At 33.5% G+C, this 21,628-nt stretch overlaps 1 protein-coding gene across 1 annotated transcript in view; it reads right to left on the reverse strand.

Annotated features, from left to right (window-relative positions):
* Window positions 1-21,628, reverse strand: part of LOC114336326 (uncharacterized) — a 189,726-nt gene that overhangs the window by 137,281 nt on the left and 30,817 nt on the right. Inside the window, exon 2 of the mRNA XM_050658188.1 lies at window positions 16,362-17,874. Within this exon, the coding sequence (XP_050514145.1) occupies window positions 16,362-17,846 (1,485 nt within the window). The 5' untranslated portion in view covers window positions 17,847-17,874. The remainder of the gene's footprint in view (window positions 1-16,361; window positions 17,875-21,628) is intronic.

Here is a 21,628-nt window from a genome sequence, read left to right on the forward strand (position 1 = left end):
GCGGTTGTTACTAAAAGAATATAAACCTGCTTAAAATCTGATTACTTTTATTTTTATGAATAATTTTGATAAATGTTTTGATAAGTTCAAATTTCAATTTAACTCCCCTCTAAAATGACATTTGAAAATTGTTCTAATTTGTTTATAATTTGTTTTTTTTTTTATAACGTCGCAGGGATTAAACATTTTGAAATTCTGTTCCGATAATCGGGTTCCTGGAAATTTTTCACTAATTAACAAATTTTTTTTGTCGTTTTTTCTTCTTCTTTTTTTCCTTATAGTAAAAGATATAGTTTTGCTTATACAGGGGGTTTCATTAAGAATGTCCAATCTCTGAGTTGTCGATTCTAGACCTCAAAATATTAAGATTTAACTAAAATCACATCAATAAAATATAGCTCCTTATTGAGTTACAGGGTGTTTTATTTAAAAATTTAAAAATTATTTTTGCTCAGTATTTTAAAACTATTCGACATGTCCTTTTCATACTTGGTAGAAAGTGTAGGTACTATACACCCTATGAAATTATGTTAAATACAGGTTTCCGGCTATTACCCAGCAGTTAATAACGTAAATATTGTGCTAAAATGACCCCTTTTAAATTATTTAAACAATGATTCCCTTATGATTTGGATACTTTATTGAAAATATCTTTTGTACTCTTATTTTACTAGACTATAATCAAAACGAAATTAGATACATTGACAACTACTAGGACAAGACTAAATGTATCAGCTATAATGGAGTTATTGCCATTATGTACTAATAATACCTATTTTCAACTAAATAATGAATTCTATAAACAAAATTTTGGTCTAGCAATGGGATTTTCTTTATCTCCATTATTGGCTAATATATTTATGGAGGATTTCGAAACTAATATCATTTCTAAACAAAATTTAAAACCCACAGTATGGTGGAGATATGTAGATGATGTGTTTTCAATATGGCCTCATAGATCAGAATTGTTGGATACATTCCTAAATATTATAAACGATTAACAAGAGACAATAAAATTTACAATGGAAAAGGAATATAATAACACCCTACCTTTTCTCGATGTTTTAGTCTCAAAGAAGGATATTGTATATGAGACTCAAGTGTATAGAAAACCAACACATGCCAACATGCCTCAACTCTTTGCCTTATCCCTATGCGGGGTCGGCTTCCCTAATTGCATTTCTCCACACAATTCTATCTTGGGTCATATCAATGTTAATCCCCTTCACCAACATGTCCTGCCTTATCGTCTCCCCCCAGGTCTTCTTTGGTCTTCCTCTCCTACTCCTTCCAAGAATCTGCACTTCAGCTATTCTTCTTATTGGGTGATTAACGTCTCGACGTTGAACATGACCAAACCATCTTAACCTATGCTCTCTCATTTTGGCATCAATTGGTGCCACACCTAGACTTCCCCTAATATACTCATTTCTAATTTTATCCTTCTTTGTCACTCCACTCATCCATCTAAGCATTCTCATTTCCGCCACATGCATTCGTTGTTCCTCTTTCTTTTTCACTGCCCAACATTCAGTTCCGTACATCATAGCCGGTCATATGGCTGTTTTATAGAATTTTCCCTTCAACTTCATTGGAATTTTTCTGTCACACAACACACCACTCGCTTCTTTCCACTTCATCCATCCAGCCCTAATTCTACTGCATACATCTCCATATATTTCTCCATTACTCTGTAATACCGATCCTAGGTACTTAAAACTATTGCTTTTTACAATCATTTCACCATCCAAAGATACCATTTTATTTGTATTAGCTCCATCTTTAAATGAACATTCCAAATACTTTGTTTTTGTCCTACTAAGTTTTAAACCTTTTTTCCTCCAGAGTTTGTCTCCACTGTTCCAGTTTTTGTTCTAAGTCTCTTTCACTATTTCCTACTAACACGACATCATCAGCATACATTAAGCTGTAGTTCTTCATATTTACTGTAGTTTCGCTGTTATCTGGTCCAAAACTAATGAGAATAAATACGGACTAAGCATAGAGCCTTGGTGCAATCCTACTTTCACATGAAATTTATCAGTCTCTCCCACACCTGTTCTAACACTAGTCGTTACTCCCTCATACATATCCCTCACAATCTTTACATATTCACCAGGGACTCCTTTCTTATTGAGTGCCCACCACAGAATCTCTCGAGGAACTCTATCATATGCTTTCTCAAGATCAATGAATACCATATGAGGGTTTGTTTCTTTACTCCTGTATTTTTCCATCAACTGCCTTATAATGAAAATTGCATCTGCTGTTGATCTACCCTGCATAAAGCCAAATTGATTATCGGATATTTTGGTCTCTTCACGTATCCGCCTATCAATTAGGTACTCTTTTCCATATTTTCATGGTGCGGCTAAGCAGTTTTATAGTCCTGTAGTTTGTACATTGTTGTATATCTCCCTTGTTTTTGTAAACAGGTACCAGTATACTGCTTCTCTATTCGTCTGGCATTTGTCCAACTTCCATAATTCTATTAAATAGACCTGCTAGCCACCTTGTTCCTGTCTCACCCAATGCTCTCCATACTTCTCCAGGAATATCATCTGGTCCTACCGCTTTTCCTTTCTTTATTTTTTGAAGCGCTTGAGCCACTTCCTCGTTGGTTATATTGGTGACCATTGCTGCTACTATCTCCGTTGACTCTACAGGCTGTCTGTCAAATTCTTCATTTAATAAGCTGTCAAAGTACTTTCTCCATCTCTTTTTCTCCAACTGTCTCCGTTGACTCTACAGGCTGTCTGTCAAATTCTTCATTTAATAAGCTGTCAAAGTACTTTCTCCATCTTTTTTTGACATCCCTTTCGTGAACTAGTATTTTATTATTTTCGTCTCGGATACATCTAATTTGATTAAAATCTTTTGTTTTCTTTGCTCTCTGTTTGGCTATTTTATATATATCTTCTTTTCGCCTTCCCTGGTATCAAGTTGATCGTATAGGTTTGAATACGCTTCTGCTTTGGCTTTTTCTACTGCTACTTTTGCTTCCTTTTTCGCCACCATATAGTTTTGAAGATCTGTGTCGGATCTGGTTTCTTGCCACTTTTTATATAATTTTCTCTTCTCTGTTATTTTTCCTTGTACTTCGTTTGACCACCACCAAGTCTCTTTATTCTTAAACTTTTTTCCTGACCTTTTCCCAAGTATTTCAATAGCAGTCTCTCTATGGCCATTTTTCTCCAAATTGTATTAGGGCTTCCTTTCATGTTCCAACATATTTTTTCTACTATTCTTCTCCTACTAACGCGAGGACAAACCAAGATAGAACTACAACAGTCAACTATGTGCAACCTGGAATACCATATGCACAAGCAACGCAATCAGTTAACCAGCAAGCCTCCAACCAAACTACTACACAACATATTATACCAAATCAAACTAATAACCATACAGACATGTCAGAACTGAAAGACATGTTAAAAAACTAACGGAATAAATGAGCACTATGTTCAATCTCCTAACCATGATTCTTAACCAGAAATGACTCAGTTACTAAAGCTAGTATTATGGAACGCCAATGGCTTCAGTCAACTTCTTCTTCTTAACGTGCCCTATCAAGTCCCCTTGACGTTGGCGATTAACATGGCGAAACTGTCTCTGTCTCGAGCTATTCTAAATAGGTGTTCTGCTTTCTTTATTCCTGTCCACTCCCGGATATTCTTCAACCAAGAGGCCTGCTTTCTACCAATTCCTCTGCGTCCTTCGATTTTACCCATCATAATAAGTTGAAGAATATTATACCGGTCTCCCCTTACTACGTGTCCAAAATAGGCCATCTTTCTATATTTGATGTTATCAAGCAGCTCACGGGTAGCATTTGCTCTCTTAAGGACTGCCACATTTGTCAGCATAGCCGTCCATGGTATTTTTAGAATACGTCTGTGCAGCCACATTTCAAAGGCCTCCAAACGGTTAATGGTGGATATTTTTAATGTCCATGCTTCGACACCATACAAGAGGACTGACCAAATGTAGCATTTAATCATGCGCTTTCGAAGTTGAAGTTGCAAGGTATCATTACAGAAGAATGACCTCATTTTTAAAAATGTCGTGCGGGCTATCTCGATTCTACATTTTATCTCTTTATCTGGATCTAGTTGTTCAGTAATATGGCAACCAAGATATTTAAAACTGGGTACTCTTTGAATCATATGACCATCAACATATAACCGTGAATCTTGATGGGCCAAACGGCTTCAGTCAACATGTAGAAGAATTAAAACTATTTATTAACACACAAAAAATTGACATAATGCTGATTACAGAAACTCATTTTACATCCAAAAACCACATTAATATTCCACGATTTACAACTTATCATACGCAACATCTCAACGAAAAAGCACATGGAGGCACTGCAGTAATAGTTAGTAATAAACTAAAGCACTACGAAATACAAAAACATAAATGCGACTATCTACAGGCCACCAGCATTGTTGTGGAAGATCAACTAGGCCCACTAACAGTATCAGCTATATACTGTCCGCCAAAGCACAATAACAAAACGGAACAGTTTGAAAATTTCTTTAAAACATTAGGAAATAGATTTATAGCAGGAGATTTTAATTCTAAGCATACTACCTGGGGATCCAGAATCATTATCACAAAAGGCAGAGAACTTCTTAAAGCTATAAACGCGACCAATGCAAATTGTCTCACCACAAGGGAACCAACTTACTGGCCTACCGACAATGCAAAAATACCTGATCTACTCGAATTCTATATTGTTAAAGGAATTAATGTTAAATTGGCAAAAGTAGAATCTTGTTACGATCTACCCTCTGACCACTCTAGCGTAATCGCGACATGGTATGCACAAATAACAAACAGTACTAAACAACCATCACTATACAGTAACAAAACAGACTGGAGCATTTTCAAGACTAAACTAGATGAACTACTTGACATAAATATCCCATTGAAAACAGAAAGTGACATCTACGCAGCAGTAGAAAATCTTCAGAAATCTATACAAGAAGCTGCTTGGTATGCTACCCCTGACTGCTACCAAACATAATTTAAAGAGCATTGCCCAACTGTAATAAAGGAAATGATTGCTAGAGAAAGAAAAATAAAGGAGGAGTGGCGAAGAAAAAGAACACCTGAGAACAAGACAAAATTAAATAAAATCACCACGGAAATTAAATGACAATTGCATAATATCAAAAATAATAAAATACACGAATATCTTACAGGTTTATCAGCAAACGCAGATAGTGAATATTGCCTTTGGAAGGCCACGAGAAAAATCAAACACCCGAAACAACAAATACCACCAATACGTAACCAAGAAACCAAGAGGGAAACTGGTGTAGAAATAATAAGGAAAAAGCCGAAGCATTTGCAAATCACCTCCCTAATGTATTGCAGCCACATCCCATGGAAGATGGTGACACAGAGGAAGAAATAAATGACTTCCTGGAATCGTTCTACCAGATGGACTTACCTATACAAAAAATCACCACTAAAGAAGTTAGAAATATTATCCAGCATGAAATCAGTCCAAAAAAGCTCCAGGGTATGACCTGATCAACGGGAAATTACTGCAGCAATTGACATGCCAAGGTCTGAAAATGATAACGCAAGTATTTAATGCAATATTTAGGCTAGGTTACTACCCAGAACAATGGAAAGTTGCTCAAATGATTCTCATACCCAAGCCAGGAAAAAATAAAACTCAGGTGACTTCATACAGACCAATAAGCCTGCTACCTGTTCTATCAAAAATCTTGGAAAAACTTCTCCTTAAGGCTATGGGTACATAATTCGCAAATATTTTACGTGTATCCCTACTTTTTCTGTCTTTACACGGCAAATTACGTGTAGTAAAATTCACACTGGTGTGGATATGTAAACATTACTAGAATGTCATTCTACTTGAAAATGTCATAATTAATTTAAAGAGATGGCTTTTGAATGTTCTTGGATAACTGTTATTTTTATAATTGCAAATTATTAATTCAGTTAATAAATGTGATAATTTTTTCACTAACTATGTTTCCAGTGATTGTAATAATTTATTTGTACAACAAAAACTAATAATCAATCGAGAAAAGAGGAAAAGTGTTAAAGTGATTTTTTAATAATATGTTGTTATTTTGGAACGCTTACAATTTTGAACATCTCTAACAACAAAATACTTGGATCACAGGATATATCTGATGTATTCTCTGCTTGGATTTTCCACAAATAATACACAATAAATAATTTTGGAAAATTTAAACGCAGAATGAAAGACTAAATTATTACCGAGGGCCAAAAGTCCCTTAGAATAAATAAAAAGTTTATTTTGAATGAGATATTTGAAATTAAAAATCACACTAAATTTTCTCTTAGTTTTTTCACCCCTGTAACTTATTAAAATAAACATTATAGAAGTTCTCAGGGTCTTTCGGCCCTCGCTAATAACGTTATCTTTCATTCTGCGTTTAAATTTTTCAAAAATACTTATTAGTTTTCTCAGGATTTGAAAAAAATGAATCCCCATTTGAATAGCATTGCAGCCGAAAATACGTACCGATCCTCTTAAACAATTATCCCCAGTTATAGAAGAAAGGAAACTAATTCCCCAACACCAATTTGGGTCCAGAACACAACACGGAACGATAGAACAGGTACGTAGACTGGTAAAACACATCAGAAGTGATCTAGAAAATAAAAGGTATTGTTCTGCTGCATTCCTGGACATCGGTCAGGCCTTCGACAAGGTATGGCATGCTGGTATGCTCTTTAAACTAAAGAAAAACCTTCCCCATGATTTTTATCAAATCCTAAAAAGCTATATATCCAACCGACATTTCCTAGTCAAGCAGGATAATGAATACACAAGCCTAAGACCAATAAAAGCCGGAGTACCACAAGGAAGTGTCTTGGGGCCGATATTGTACTTGCTCTACACTGCTGACCTACCCACAAGTAACAGAACAACGTGTGCAACTTTTGCTGATGACACTGCTGTACTAGCCTCTCACCATGATCCACATACAGCATCCAGAATCCTTCAGAAAGACCTTAATAATATACAAAGATGGCTTAAAAAATGGAAGATAAAGGCAAATGAGAGTAAATCCATCTATGTAACCTTCACCATGAAAAGACAAACATGTCCATCTGTAACACTAAATAAAACGCAACTCCCACAAACCGATACTGTCAAGTACCTAGGAATCCATCTTGATAGGAGATTAACTTGGCAAAAGCACATTTTTACAAAAAGAAAACAACTAGGAATAAAATTCCGAGAAATGTACTGGATCATCGGTCGTAAATCTCAACTATCTCATAAAAACAAACTGCTGAAATATAAATCTATATTAAAACCAGTGTGGACCTATGGTATCCAACTTTGGGGGACAGCCAGTCAAACTAACCTAGAAATACTGCAGAGATTCCAGAACAGTCCTTAGAACAATGCTGAATGCCCCTTGGTACGTGCCAAACTATGTGATAGAGCAAGACCTCAATGTGCCATCCATAAAAACAGTAATAACAGAATATTACAAAAAATATTCCAAGAGACTAGAATCTCATCCAAACGAGTTAGCCAGCAACCTCACTGATGACCACAATGATGTACGACGCCTGAAGAGATTCAAAGTAGTGGACCTAGCAAGAAGATTCGAATAATCTGTGATAACTAAACTTTTTAACTTGTTTTAATTTAATTTATGTAAAGAGGGTGATCACTGGATCTCCCTCTACAGGTAAAATTTTCAATTTTTGTCAAAGAATTTACCTATTGTTCTTAGTTAAGGACAGATTGTAAATATTACAACATTAAAATAAAAAAAAAATTCTTCTCCTGAGTAGACCTTCTTTCTCATCTTTCAGCAGCCACCACTTGATTTTTTGTGGTCCTCTCCGATATTTTTAAGTTTCGCTTTTTACTTCGATGTCCAGAACAAGCAGCTTATGTTGTTGGCTTACTGTCTTACTAACTATTACCTTGCAGTCCTGGCATTCACGTATGTCTTCTTTCCTTATCATGAAGTAGTCTATTTGGGATTGATGTTGTCCACTTTTGTAGGTAATAAGTTGAGTTTCTCTCTTTTTAAAGAATGTGTTAACAATGGCCATATCCAATGCTGTTGCTAATTAAAGCATGTCATCTCCAGCTTCATTTCTAGTTCCAAAGCCTAATCCCCATGTATTGTTTAATATCCTGTCTTGGTTTGGCCCACATGTGCATTGAAATCACCTCCTATTATAACTTTCTCCTCTCTGGAATATCACTCAGTACGTCTCCTAATGGATCATAGAAAGCTCTTCTTTCATTCTCACAAATCAAATCACATCACAACATCATACAAATCAACTTTCATACAAATCAAATCACAATATAAACGTTAAAAAGGGAATCATTAAATCCTTATATGATAGAGCCAAAATTACTTGCTCTAACGAAAATTCATTTTTAGAAGAAAAACAATTGTTAACATCTGTAAGTCAGTAGAAAGAAAATACCACGATTAGTAAGTAAATAACATATCGAGTTATTAGTACATATTTTATATTTTAGTATTACTTTTATATCTATGTATTATTAATATTATTTATACTTTAAACAACATATATAATTATATATTAGAGTCAGAATTTGGTATTAGTTTTGAGAGTAAACTAAATGTAAGACCAATTACTTACGATGTCGGGATAGTATCACGAGGTTTTTTCCTGGTTTTCCCTCGTGATTTACTATGGAATCTCTAACGCGAGAATTTTACTGTCACCGTTGCATTTGGTTGTCTATTTAAAGACAGATCACATGCTATGATTTTTTTGTGGCGGATATTCTTGAGTTGGGGTTGATTTCATGTAATCGAATGAACTATCTTTCAGTAAAGTCGTTCCAGGAACGCAACCCATAAACATTGGCAATATCATTTTAAAGTCTTCTACTTTAAAATGTATAATATATGTCTGAATTGCCGATATAAATGAGTCAGATTAAATAAATTATTAGAAGAATTTTTTACTAAGCAACAACATTTTTGTTTAATTTAGTAGTATTTTGTATTTTGATAATGACACCCGATTTGGGCGTCAAAACGTTAATAAAATTATTTTCTTCAATTTAATTGTGGCTTATTTCCCATCTAAATCGTTAATTATAAAAATGCCACAAGCAAATAGCTTCAGAACAACATTTTTTATCCACTTACGTCAAAATGAAATTAGATACACGGAAAAGGTCTAAAATTTAAATCTTAAATTCTATTTTTATGACATTATTATAGGTCTGGAGCCCGCGTATGAAAAAAAAGTTGATTAATAGCAAGCTGAAAATTTGTTATTAGCTTAAGGGTGTCTAGTCGGACAAACATTGATATATGGGAACACTGGAACAGCGGAAGTTTTAACTGTGGAACAGGTTAAAAATTTGGAACGGTCAGACCACGAAAACGGCACATGTATTTTGTCCGACAGAACAGACTTAAACTCTCCGAACAGAGATTAAACTCTCATGCAAAAATCAGACTGCTATTTATCACCAAATTGGCGTTTTAATGAGTGGAACATGTAGAACATGTCAAATGACAGGAATTATGACAGATGATAAACTGATTTTTGCATGAGAGTTTAATCTCTGTTCGGAGAGTTTATGTCTGTTCTGTCGGACAAAATAAATGTGCCATTTTCGTGTTCTGACCGTTCCAAATTTTTAACCTGTTCCACAATTAAAACTGCCCCTGTTACAGTGTTCCCATATATCAAAGTTTATCCGACTAGACACCCTTAAGCTATTAACAAATTTTCAGCTTGCTATTAATCAACTTTTTTTTCATACGCGGGATCCAGACCTATTAGTTATTACTACTGCGATAAACGTCGACATACGTGCTTCTCATAAGCGGCGATTCATGGAAGATAAAATACCTAATGAATTTCATTATTTAATTGATAGATGCATATAATGCCCTTTTTATCATTTAATATTCGTCATATTCGACACGTAATGCATTAATAATAGAGAAATTTAATTATTGTAGACATCATCTGCACTTATGACACAGAATGACTTAACGTAGAATGTCAAAGGTTAAGAAACTTAAGAGACTTTGGTGATTAAGTCACTTTAGTCTACTATCATTCGTTCAATCGTAATAAGTTGTTAACTAAGTTATATTTATTCAGGTCGAAGATTGTTTAATGGTTTGCTATTATTATTATCAAATATAATCAATACACTGTCTAAGATTTCACGTATATGACAATAACAAAAATTACAATAGGGGTTTCTAGGTATACAATACCTAATTATAACCCTAGAAGAAGATTTACGGTAGACCTAATAAACAAATACATGAAAACACTCACAGACATAGTAGGTCTATAGAGGGCACTAAACTGGTCCGTTGAAGCTGATGGGATTGACAAATGATGACCTATGTAGATTGTGTCACCTAGAGGAAGAAACAGCATAGCACATTTTATGTCAGTGAATATAGGAGTCATTAACGAATATAAACATTAAAGAAATCAGGAATAATTGATAAATTTAAAACAGTATTTTATTTTTTAAATCAACTTATAAGTAGGTATTTGATTCTGTCCATCACTAATTATTAATATGTTCATTTATTTACAAAAAAGTAGATAAATATACGAGAAAAAAGTCATTTCTCTAAATATTTCAACAGTGACGATAAATAGTAAATCTATTTTTTCAAGAACAATGTCACATGTGGGAAAAAAAAACATAAACGTAAAATTTATTTTATCAAATACTTCATGAATAATTACATAACTCAAAATATGACTATATCTTATTAAAAATGTGATAAGAAACCTACTCACCTTTTCAAGAAAAACGACAAAAATCTAAATATCTCACTTTTTCGTCGACAAATACTAGGAAACTTCTCAAAATATAACGGTTTTCTTGATAAAAATCGATACGTTCACTTCGAACGTCAAAGCCCAACTGAAAAGTGTCATTCTTCCGGAAAAAAGTATTCATTTTACCACCAAAGGAATAATGACACTACCGTCATCTTTCGAAATTAGTAGTAGATATCTATGTGACATTTTTCCTGGTAAAAGTATATTTGGAGTCAATTTAACAAGATAACTCGATTTATACATTTTTGAGTTGTGTCACTTTTCTTCTGAATGAGCGACATATTAAGCTTCTCAGATGATGTAATCACAAGTAGAGATTGCACAGAGTTATGAAGATCTGAGTTACCTAATGAGGAAGCTACAAGTAAGAGACGGAAGGTTTACAGAAGGATGAGAACGTAAAGATAATAACAAAAGGGAAAGATAAGTACAATGGGGTTATACTAACAAAAAAAGCATATATGTTGGATAAGTCCTAAGCATGAAAAACATCCAAATATTTAAAAAATTACTGCACTGATATGCATTTTGCATTGACGTAAATACAGAGAAAGAAAAATTATTGAACAATGCAGGGAACAACGCAGGATTTGTCAGAAGAGACAGTGACAATAGATGGATATAAAAAGTATAGAACAGAGAAGTCTGGTCGTAAAAACAAAGTATACCTCGTCCAATTTACTTACCGTTGCACGTCATCCGCGCCATAGCCTGTGACACGATACCAACACGAAATATCTAGGCGGTAGGTGTGTTCCCCTGTAGAATAATTTTGATTATAAAAAAGAACACACCCACCGCCTAAATATTTCGTGTTGGTATCGTGTCACAGGCTATGGAGCGGATGACGTGCAACGGTAAGTAAATTGGACGAGGTATACATGAAGCCAAGTTAAAGTGAAGTATGAGAGGTGGGGAATGAAACGACATAGAGAAATGGAAGGAGGTTAAAGTAAAAACTATAATATCCTCGAAATAATAATAATAGTTATTTATGTACCAAGTCAGTAAAGTGACTCTTTATCGAACGAGTCTGATATTACGAGAACAGCGGGCGTAGCGAGCGAGGCGAGTAACAGACGAGTTCGATAAGGAGTCTTTACTGACGTGGTGCATAAAAATTTTATCGCCAACATATTTTTTTATTTTAATGTCGTCCGAACCACTGGGGTTATAAACGACAACAATGGAAAATACATATTAAAAATAAAAAGAGATTATAATATTAAGTAGATACATATGTACTAACAAAAAGTATACCTGAAAAATTTGTAATACAATTAAATGTCTTTTATTCCTATTTCCATTAAAAACTGTGTGATATTGTTTTGATATTTGTAGTGTCTCTAAGAAGCTCAGATATGTCCCTGGAAAGGTTGAGTTTACTTCTCGTTTGCTGGTATATTTGACAATCGGTTAAGATATGTTTTATTGATATAAAATAATATTTGCCAACATAATTTAATATTGGTTTTAACACGTACTTGCAATTTACAATTTAAGAACTTTTTAAATTTTAGACGTCATAATAATTTCATGGCAGTGATGACAGGATAACTTGCAAGATGGCCGCTTTCGATTTTTAATCGATAGTTATCAATATTGAATAAATACTAAATCGGTAAAGTTTTAGTTTATTTTATATGAATATAATTACAAAATACTACAGAATTTCACTTTTTGACATAAATTTAATCGACAATATCGCAAATTGCGTACAATATTTTTAATAATTAAAGTAAATAAATTTTAAGTCCATTCAAATACTCGCCATTCGATTACTGTCATCGACCACTTACATTCAATCTCGGTTAATTTGATTAATCGTGGCAGGCAAAGTAAAATTCTTCGTTCAGTACAATAAAGTGTTACTTTACTGCCGCAAATGAGTACAATAATGAATGACTTTAGTGACGGTTGGCGATAAATTAAATAACAGTATCTTAACGATACGATCCATAATGAATAAACATTGCCTTGATATATTGTAGCAAATTTAATAGTCCAGTTGGGTTAGACGAATAACAGCCCTTGCATACCGAGCTGCCCCAAATTTTATTTTTCCAGTTTTTAGGGAAGATCAATAGTAGTGCAAATATAAAATCTCGACTGAAGTCCTTTGCTGCGTTAGCCGCCATCTTGATTTTAAACGAGAAAGGTTTTTGCTCAATATCTCAATTTTTGCTGTGATATTTTATCACAATTTTCTTCGTGCGATCGATATTTTTCGAGTTATGGGGGAAAATAGTGAGAGAGCATTTTTATTGAATTATCTCGTTTATTATTAGTTTTACGGCATAAATATACCTATGCAAAAATAGAGAATTAAATTTTACACAATTTTGATTTCTTTTATTTTTTTTGCTAAAATCAATATTTAAGGTAGTACGTATGCGGTAAAGGCGCGAGCGTAAGACCTGATTGATTTTATAGCAATTGTTTTTGTTCAATATCTACACTCTTTTCAACTTTTCGCTAAGCGGGAACATAGTAAACAGGGATGAGGGGGGGGCGCATAATTATTGAATTGAATCTTGTTTCCAAATTGCCCCAAATTTTATAATTCTAACCTTTACGGGAGGTCAATAGTAGTGTAAATTTAAAATTTGGAATGAATTCAGCCGTTGCATTAGCAGCCATATTGATTTTAGAGGAGAACCGTTGTTGCTTAATATCTCCGCCATTTACAACTTTTCGACAAAAATGGTAGAAACAAAAATTTTTGGATATGCAATTTTCTACAATTTATTTTGCACAATTTTTTTATGTGAACAATATTTTCCGAGTAAAGGGGGAAATATTGGAAGCGGAGGAGAAGCGTAATTATTGAATTGTCTCATTAATCTGTAGATAAATAAAAATAAAAAGAAATGTATTTTTTACAATTTTTGAAATTTACAATGAAATACCAACCAAACTACATAAAAGACATAAATAATAACTTATAAATACAGTGATGAGCGCGCTAATAACCGGCAGATTAACGCAAAATATGAAAAACATATTACATTGTGAAGTGAAAAGGGATGACACTAGTAGAGGTGGTAATTATCGATATAAACGTATAAATTAACATTAAATTACATAGGTTCCCACCTTTAGACGCGTCGGAGAAGTATGAAAACTGTCATTGTGACAGGAGAATTTTATAAAATACTCCTGTCACAGGCGTCTAAAGATGGGAAATTATGTAATATAATGTTAATTTATACATTTACATCGATAACTTCCACCTTTACTAGTTTCATCTCTTTTTATTTCAGAATCAGTATTATCGTTTATGTATTGTCGTATTATGTTTTCCATCTTTTGCGTTATTTTGCCGGTTATTAGCGTGCTCATCACTGTATAATATGCATTAAGTTCATTTAATTTTATTAAGTAGCGTGTTTATTAGTTGAATTTGTCTGTCTTAATTTTTAAATTTTATGCCAGCTAATATACATATTTTTGTTTCAACCTTTTATTTTTTTTTAAATCTTTAAATTCTTTTATGTTTAAATCGACAACGCCCTGTTGTTCTACATCCTACACCCTTGTGAATTTCTACATTCCCCCCTCGTGGATAGGCCACTGGTTCTCTCGAAAAATTGTAGTAAATCGCAATTGCAAAAATTTTAGTCCCTACACTTTTTGTCTAAAAGTTAAAAATGGCGGAGATATTGAACAAAAACAATTGCTATAAAACCAATCAGGTCTTACGCTCACGCCTTTACCGCATACGTACTAGCTTAAATATTGATTTTAGCAAAAAAATGAAACATATCAAAATTGTATAGAATTTAATTCTCTTCATTTTTGTATAGGTAGGTACATTTTTGTTGTAAAAGTAATAATAAACGAGATTTCAATAATTATGCTCTAAGTGTCGCTATTTTCCCCCATAACTCGGTTAATATTGACCGCAAGAAAACGAAATTATAGAAAATCGCATTTTCAACAATTTAGGTTCCCACACTTTTTGTCAAAAAGTTGAAAATGGCAGAGATATTGAGCAAAAACCGTTTTCGTTTAAAATCAAGATGGCGGTTAAAGTAACGGCGGAATTCAGTCGAGAGTCGAGATTTTAAATGCACACTACTATTGCAGTATTGAAACTCCTAAAGACTGGAAAAATAAAATTTGGGACAGCTCGCCATGCAAGGTCAAATGCTATCCCGACTGAGCTATATCTAGAGAAAAATACAGAAAATATCAGGATCACTCTTATTTCAATTATTTTCACTAGCACTAGAATACTAGATTTATTGAGCCAGACAAAAGCCAAATAAATAGATTTATAGTGAAAATAAAATTAAAAATCATGAGAAAAGAATCATGTTACATGAAACACGTTACAGATATTTTAACTACTATATTAAGAAGCAATGGAAATATTCTGAAGCTGATTTTTGTAGCTTCTGTTTTCAAATATTTATTAAGAATAAACCGCAAACGACCTTTATTATGCTGATTATTTCATTCATAGAGATTCTGACCAATAGAAAGCTACAGAAATAAAAATTACAGCGATTATTTCATTCATAGGAGATTCTGACCAATAGAAAGCTACAGAATCTCCCGTCGTCAAGTGTATTACATCAGATGCCCTTCGTTGCTACGAAAAAATACATTCAGTGGCATTAATGACAATCAATGTTTTAAAAATTATAAAAGTGATGACTTTCAACCGTCAAATATTTATAACAACTGTGTGTTTAATTGTACTAATTTGTACTTACATAAACTTACATACATTACAATAAAATTTTGGTTTTGAACAGTTTTATTCATGAAATAATCGCAACACATTGCACTCGATCTCTAAAATTATTATCGAATTTTTGCCCTCGTGACACTTTGACATAATTTCACTCCCCTTCGGGTCGTGAAATTAAAACTGTCAAAGGGTCACTCAGGAAAAATTCGATAATTTTAGAGCTCTTGTGCAATTACTACTGATAATTTTTGATAATATCTCGTCGTCAAGTATTACGTCAGATGCCCTTCGTTGTTACGAAAAAATTAACATTCAGTGACATTAATGACAATTCATGTTTTACAACTTGTCAAAGAGAACACCAGCAAGAGGTTTAGTAAATATTCAGGCGAAGATATCAATAAAATGTTAGTTAAAATGATTTAAAAAACTGTTTAATTCTTGAAATAATCTCAGTGAATTACACTCGACCGCTAAAATTATTATCGACTTGTTGCCCACGTGACACTTTGACATAATTTATTTTCCCTTCGGGTCGTGAAATTAAAACTGCCAAAGTGTCACTCGGGAAGCAAATCGATAATTTTAGAGCTGTCGTGCAATTACTACTGATAATTTCGACATTTTATCTCACATATTAAACACTTAAAAATGATATCATTAGAATGACAGTTTACTTGACGAAATCGATAATTTCTATTGTCATGAGTTATTGTCAAATGGCAATAAAGTCTTGTAAAAGTTTGAATCAAAATTATATCATTAGTTTATTGTATGCAATTAGAATGAACTAAAAAAACCTTACCTCGTGTGACATGATTCTCTTAAAAGCATTTTTTATCGAGCTAAAATCGATACTTTGATCCTCTTTCCTGCTATCATCAGTCGACAGTTTACTATCATTAAAACTACTATCATTGACGTCATTTGAATTTTTAGTAGGAATAGGAGAACTAACATCGGCGTGTTCTTGGTCCCAACTGTCAAAGCTGTCATTTTTAACACTACCGTTCACACTGTGATTAAACTTGTACTCGATATCACTCGCTTTTAGGTTTCTAGTCGTGGTTTCTGAAGAGGTATCATCAATGTTTTTTTTCTTGTGGAAAATTTTGCTTGTATTTTCAACGAGCTTTTTGTATTTACTTTTAGAGTTCTTGTACATCTCTTCCAAATTGAGCGTCAATTTTTCTTTATCATTGAAGGCTCCTACACGTTGTTTGGAAGCTTGGTCTTGTATTATATTATTGAATTTGTTTCTAAACGAATCCCATCTTCGTTTTTTCAGTATATTTGGTTTTTTTATTTTAATAATTTTGCTTTTTGATTTTACATTGGAATCATTGATAGTCTCAGTACTTTGTATATCTGGTTTGGGAAGAAACTGACTAGCAGAGATGTGTTCAATACTAGAATTATTCGATGGCACTATATTATTGCTAAGTTCTTGTTCATCGGTAAAGTCTTTTAGAGATTGGGATAGTCGGTTGTCTTTAATCAAAGGTCTTGGAACTTGGTAAAAATCGTCTTCTATGAGTTGAGATCTAAGAGCTATATTAGGATCACTTCCCGCTGATTTTATTGGAGATAGCGAAACACTTTCTAAACTTTTCACGTAGATTTCTGTATGGGAGACAAACTTCTCGCTTGGATGAATTGCCGGGAACTCTTCTTCCTGTTCTTCATTCTTTAAATTAATTTCTTTAGCAATTATACCGTCTTCATTAATAGAAACTATTTCCACAGGGTTATTTAAAGCACTATTTTTAGAGTTTTCTGAAGTTACAATAATTTTTACTTCACTAACCACAGTATCTACTGAATCACGAGTACATTCTTCGTTTTCATAAATGTTTTCCTCTGGTTTTTCTCCGAAAAACTTGAAGCTAATCCTAGGAACATCATATTCGTATTGGCTACTGTTGTCATCTATCTTTTTTGACACGATGGGCGTAGATGTTATCTCGATATCCTGGTATGCTTCTGCATCAGTGTCACTCTCTTTGTTGTTGTTACTGCTCCTATCGGACATAGTTCTCGCATCCTCAAACTCTTCTGAAGACGTCGAAACAGATGTTGAAGATTCGAGGTATATGCTGTTCTGAACGCTCCTGAATTTATTGAAATCCTCTTGAGCTTCCTGGAAATCGTAAAAACCGGATGATCTTTTGGACTCCTTGTCTGATTTATCGTCTTTTGAAGCACTTTTTCGAAACAAATTTGAATTGATATTGGGTACAGTCACTCTCCATTGCTGCTTATTGATTTTAGTCGTGATAAACTTTTTCATTTTGATTTTTATTCACTCCATTTTTATTCTGAAACGCGTCAAAACTGTTATCAGTACAGAAATTATGATGGGACTGGAAAAAAGTTGTTTAACTTGTGTGACGTTTAGCGAGGTAAAAAAGAGTACGAAGTATACAAAACAAACACTATAATTGATATTTTACAGGTTGTTCATCATAGCCGGCGTTATGTTTTTTTCTACAAGTCGTTAGCTGAATAACATAAGTATATGATAAATTTCTAAGTTAATGATAGAATTCTACGAAAACAGGATATAAAATTAAGTGGGGATAGTACTTGTTATCTTTAATATTCATAAAAAAATCGAAGTAAACCTGTGTAGTGCTAATAATACAAGGTGTAGTTAAGCATAATGACTTAAATATAATGTACATAATTTATAACATTTCGTATGAAGTTATTATTTTCCCATTAATACAATAAATTACTATAATAAACTACTCAGTGAGCTGTTTAAAAACAAGAATTGGCAGTTATTATTTAGAGTAGCCATCAAAAATATAGAGAATCGCAACCTCTAAGGCAAGCCGCATACTAAAGAAACATGAAACGAATAACATGAAACATGAAACGTAAAACATGTTTCATGATAATAAAACACTGCTAAACAAATCTCAAAGTCCGCCTACCAATGAAACGAGTGTGATTCATGCTCATGACACATTTTTATTTTCGGAGAGTTTCATAAATGGCCGGACGTATATTTGTTTAGCTGTATTTTATTTCCATGAAACGTAATTTACGTTTCATGTTTCTTTGATGTGCGGCCTGCCTTAGGTAACAATTGTAAAATACTGTCCACCCTATTTAAGGTAAATAAATTCTGATTATTAACTGGTTGGATATAGCCTTCCTCCAATGGAAAAAAAGTGCGCAATAATTTGTAATGTGAAGAACAGTTCATGTTGCCAAAACTGGATATTTGTATATAGGGCCAAATTTTAAGTCTATAATGAGGAAGATAAACTTAAGTATGAAACTGTAATTATTATTAGTTAGTATCACAATTTCACAGCAGTGGAATTACCTAAAATAATATTGTAATATACAATATATTTATGCTAGTTTTACTTAAGGTGGTATGACACAATGTTAAAATTTATATAGTTTTTAGGTACAGTTACCGTCACTATTTCAAAACCAATCTTCAACTTAGTGGTATGTACGTGAACTGTAGACTTTCTATTTTGATAGTATCTAGTTAAAATTTCCAAAGAAAGTAGTATATTTTTTATAACTGTACTTAAAGGAGTCCATGTCATAACTTACTAAGTAACTTGTTGTAAAAATTCGTTTTGCATAATAATTTTTGAACTTGGGTAGAAAATAACTATCAGAAACGATTAACTATGCAAAAAGCTTTATTTTAAACAAAATTTCATTGTCCGTACTGCCATAATTTTTAAATTAACTGTACCTAAAGGTAAAAATTATTGTTAAAAGTTGCAATCTGGGGATTTTGTTCATGTTACAGCAATAAGTTGGCATTTTTCTAGTGATAAATTAGTTCCGCTGTCACTTAATAGATGAGAAGATAAGTTCACGTGTCATTTAGTAGATGGCAGCAGTGATGTATTAAATGGCGACAGATGCGCGTTTGCCGGATTTTAAGAAAATCTGCAAACAATTGAAAACGAGTTTTGTAACCACGGAAATACGATGAATCACGCGGCTTTGTTTAGAAAAGTGGCCCCACCCCCTCCCAGTAGGTACACAGTTTGGGCCTTGTTTGACTTTCAATCATGATTGTATAACGTCACAGTGTCTTAACAATACAAATATACATATTTTATGCTTGAAACCGTGACGTTATACAAATGGTTGAAAGTTAAACTAGGCCACTAGGCTCAAAATGTCTTTACTGGGGGATTATACTAGTTTTGACATAATACATAGCTAACCTAATCTCTAGTATGTTATGTGGGGCGTATCTAAAAATAATTTAAGTTTTATTCACTTTCTGGCAAATTTAATTTTTATAATAACGCAAATAATGCATTGTTCGGATACAATTAGCTTATTGTAAAGACGATGACATCGACATTTTTACACACATTACACATGCCAATGGCCATTAGTATTTTTGTTGAGGCATTATCCTAATAAAAAAATTGTATACAAAACAATATTGTATAATCATTGATTAATTTATGTCAAATATTTCCGTAAGTGAAAAAAATATTGAAATTTACTGGAGTAATAATTAGATAAACCGATATGCAGACGATACAGTTGTGGTTGCTAGCAGTATTGATGAACTTCAGCATCTTATGAACAGGGTACCTACAAAGAGCGAGTGAAAAAAGAGAATTTAACCTTCAACATAAATAAAACAAAAATAGACACTGGTGAGCAAAACTCAAAAACCTGCCAGACAATTGAAAATAAAAAACCAATTCAACACGTAGAATTATATGTATACCTTGGAACAGTCGTCAACTCGAAATGGGATCAAAAAACCGAAATAAGATGTAGAATTGAAAAGGCCAGAGCTACATTTAACATGAAAAATATATTCAATTATTGCGGCATATCTGTCCCACTAAAAATATGGCTGCTAAAATGCTATGTATTTCCAGTCTTGTTGTATGAAGCAGAGACCTGGACAATAACGGAAACATTATCGAAAAGGCTAGAGGTATTCGAAATGTGGGTGTACCGACGTATCTTCAAAATATTCTGGACGACTCACACCACCAACGAATAGGTATTGCGCCGAATGGGAAAACAAAAAGAAATATCTTTCACAATTAAAAAACGAAAACGTGAACACCTCGGTCATATATTATGAGACATGATAAATATCGTATACTGCAGCTGATAATATAGGGTAAAATAGAGAGTAAATGTGGACCCGGAAGAAGAAGACACTCATGGCTTCAAAACTTACGGCCAATGGTTTGGACTAACATCGATCGAGTTAGACACGCTGTAAACAAAATTAAAATTGCTATGATGATAGCCAACTTCCACAACGGACAAGGCACATGAAGAACAAGAATTAGAAATGAGATGAAAATGTAAAATTATCCGAGGAAAAAACTTCCCGTGTTGACATTCCAACATACAAATCAATGGTATCACCCTTCAGAATTCCCAAAGCTTCATATACCTGGGCACAGAGCTAAACATTCAGCTAGACCACTCAAAAAAATTAGAAGACGCATTGAAATAGCAAGATATGGCTTCATGAACATGCTTAAAATGCTCTGTAACCCCAAGCTATCAGGCACAATAAGATTGAGAAGACTAAAGTGTTATGTGTGGTGTCTATTACTATATGGCTGTGAGACCTGGACATTAAAACAGTATGATGTCAACAAACTGAATTCATTCGAAATGTGGATGTACCACCGAATGCTAAGAATAAGCTGGAACACCAAAACTACAAATGAAGAAATACTGGAAATAATGAACACACGTCCTCATCTGGTCAATACAATCAAAATTAGAAAGACGTCATATCTAGGACACATAATGCGCCATAGGGAATTTGAGCAGCTTCAGGTAATATTAGAAGGCAAAATCGAAGGTAAAAGGGGCATAGGAAGAAAGAAAAAATCTTGGCTCCAAAACATCAGAGATTGGACCCACACAACAGGGAATGACTTAATACATCAAGCCCAGAACAGAGAGAAATTTGCCATATTGATCGCCAACCTCAATAGAGAAGGCACTTAGGAGGAGGAGGACAACGCAAGAGACACTAAGAGGTAGTTTTCTGTCCCGATTAAACCCCGATTCGCTAACCAGGACATAAAA

The sequence above is a fragment of the Diabrotica virgifera genome, chromosome 8 (assembly GCF_917563875.1).
Source record: "Diabrotica virgifera virgifera chromosome 8, PGI_DIABVI_V3a".
In the NCBI taxonomy this organism is placed as follows: Eukaryota; Metazoa; Arthropoda; class Insecta; order Coleoptera; family Chrysomelidae; genus Diabrotica; species Diabrotica virgifera.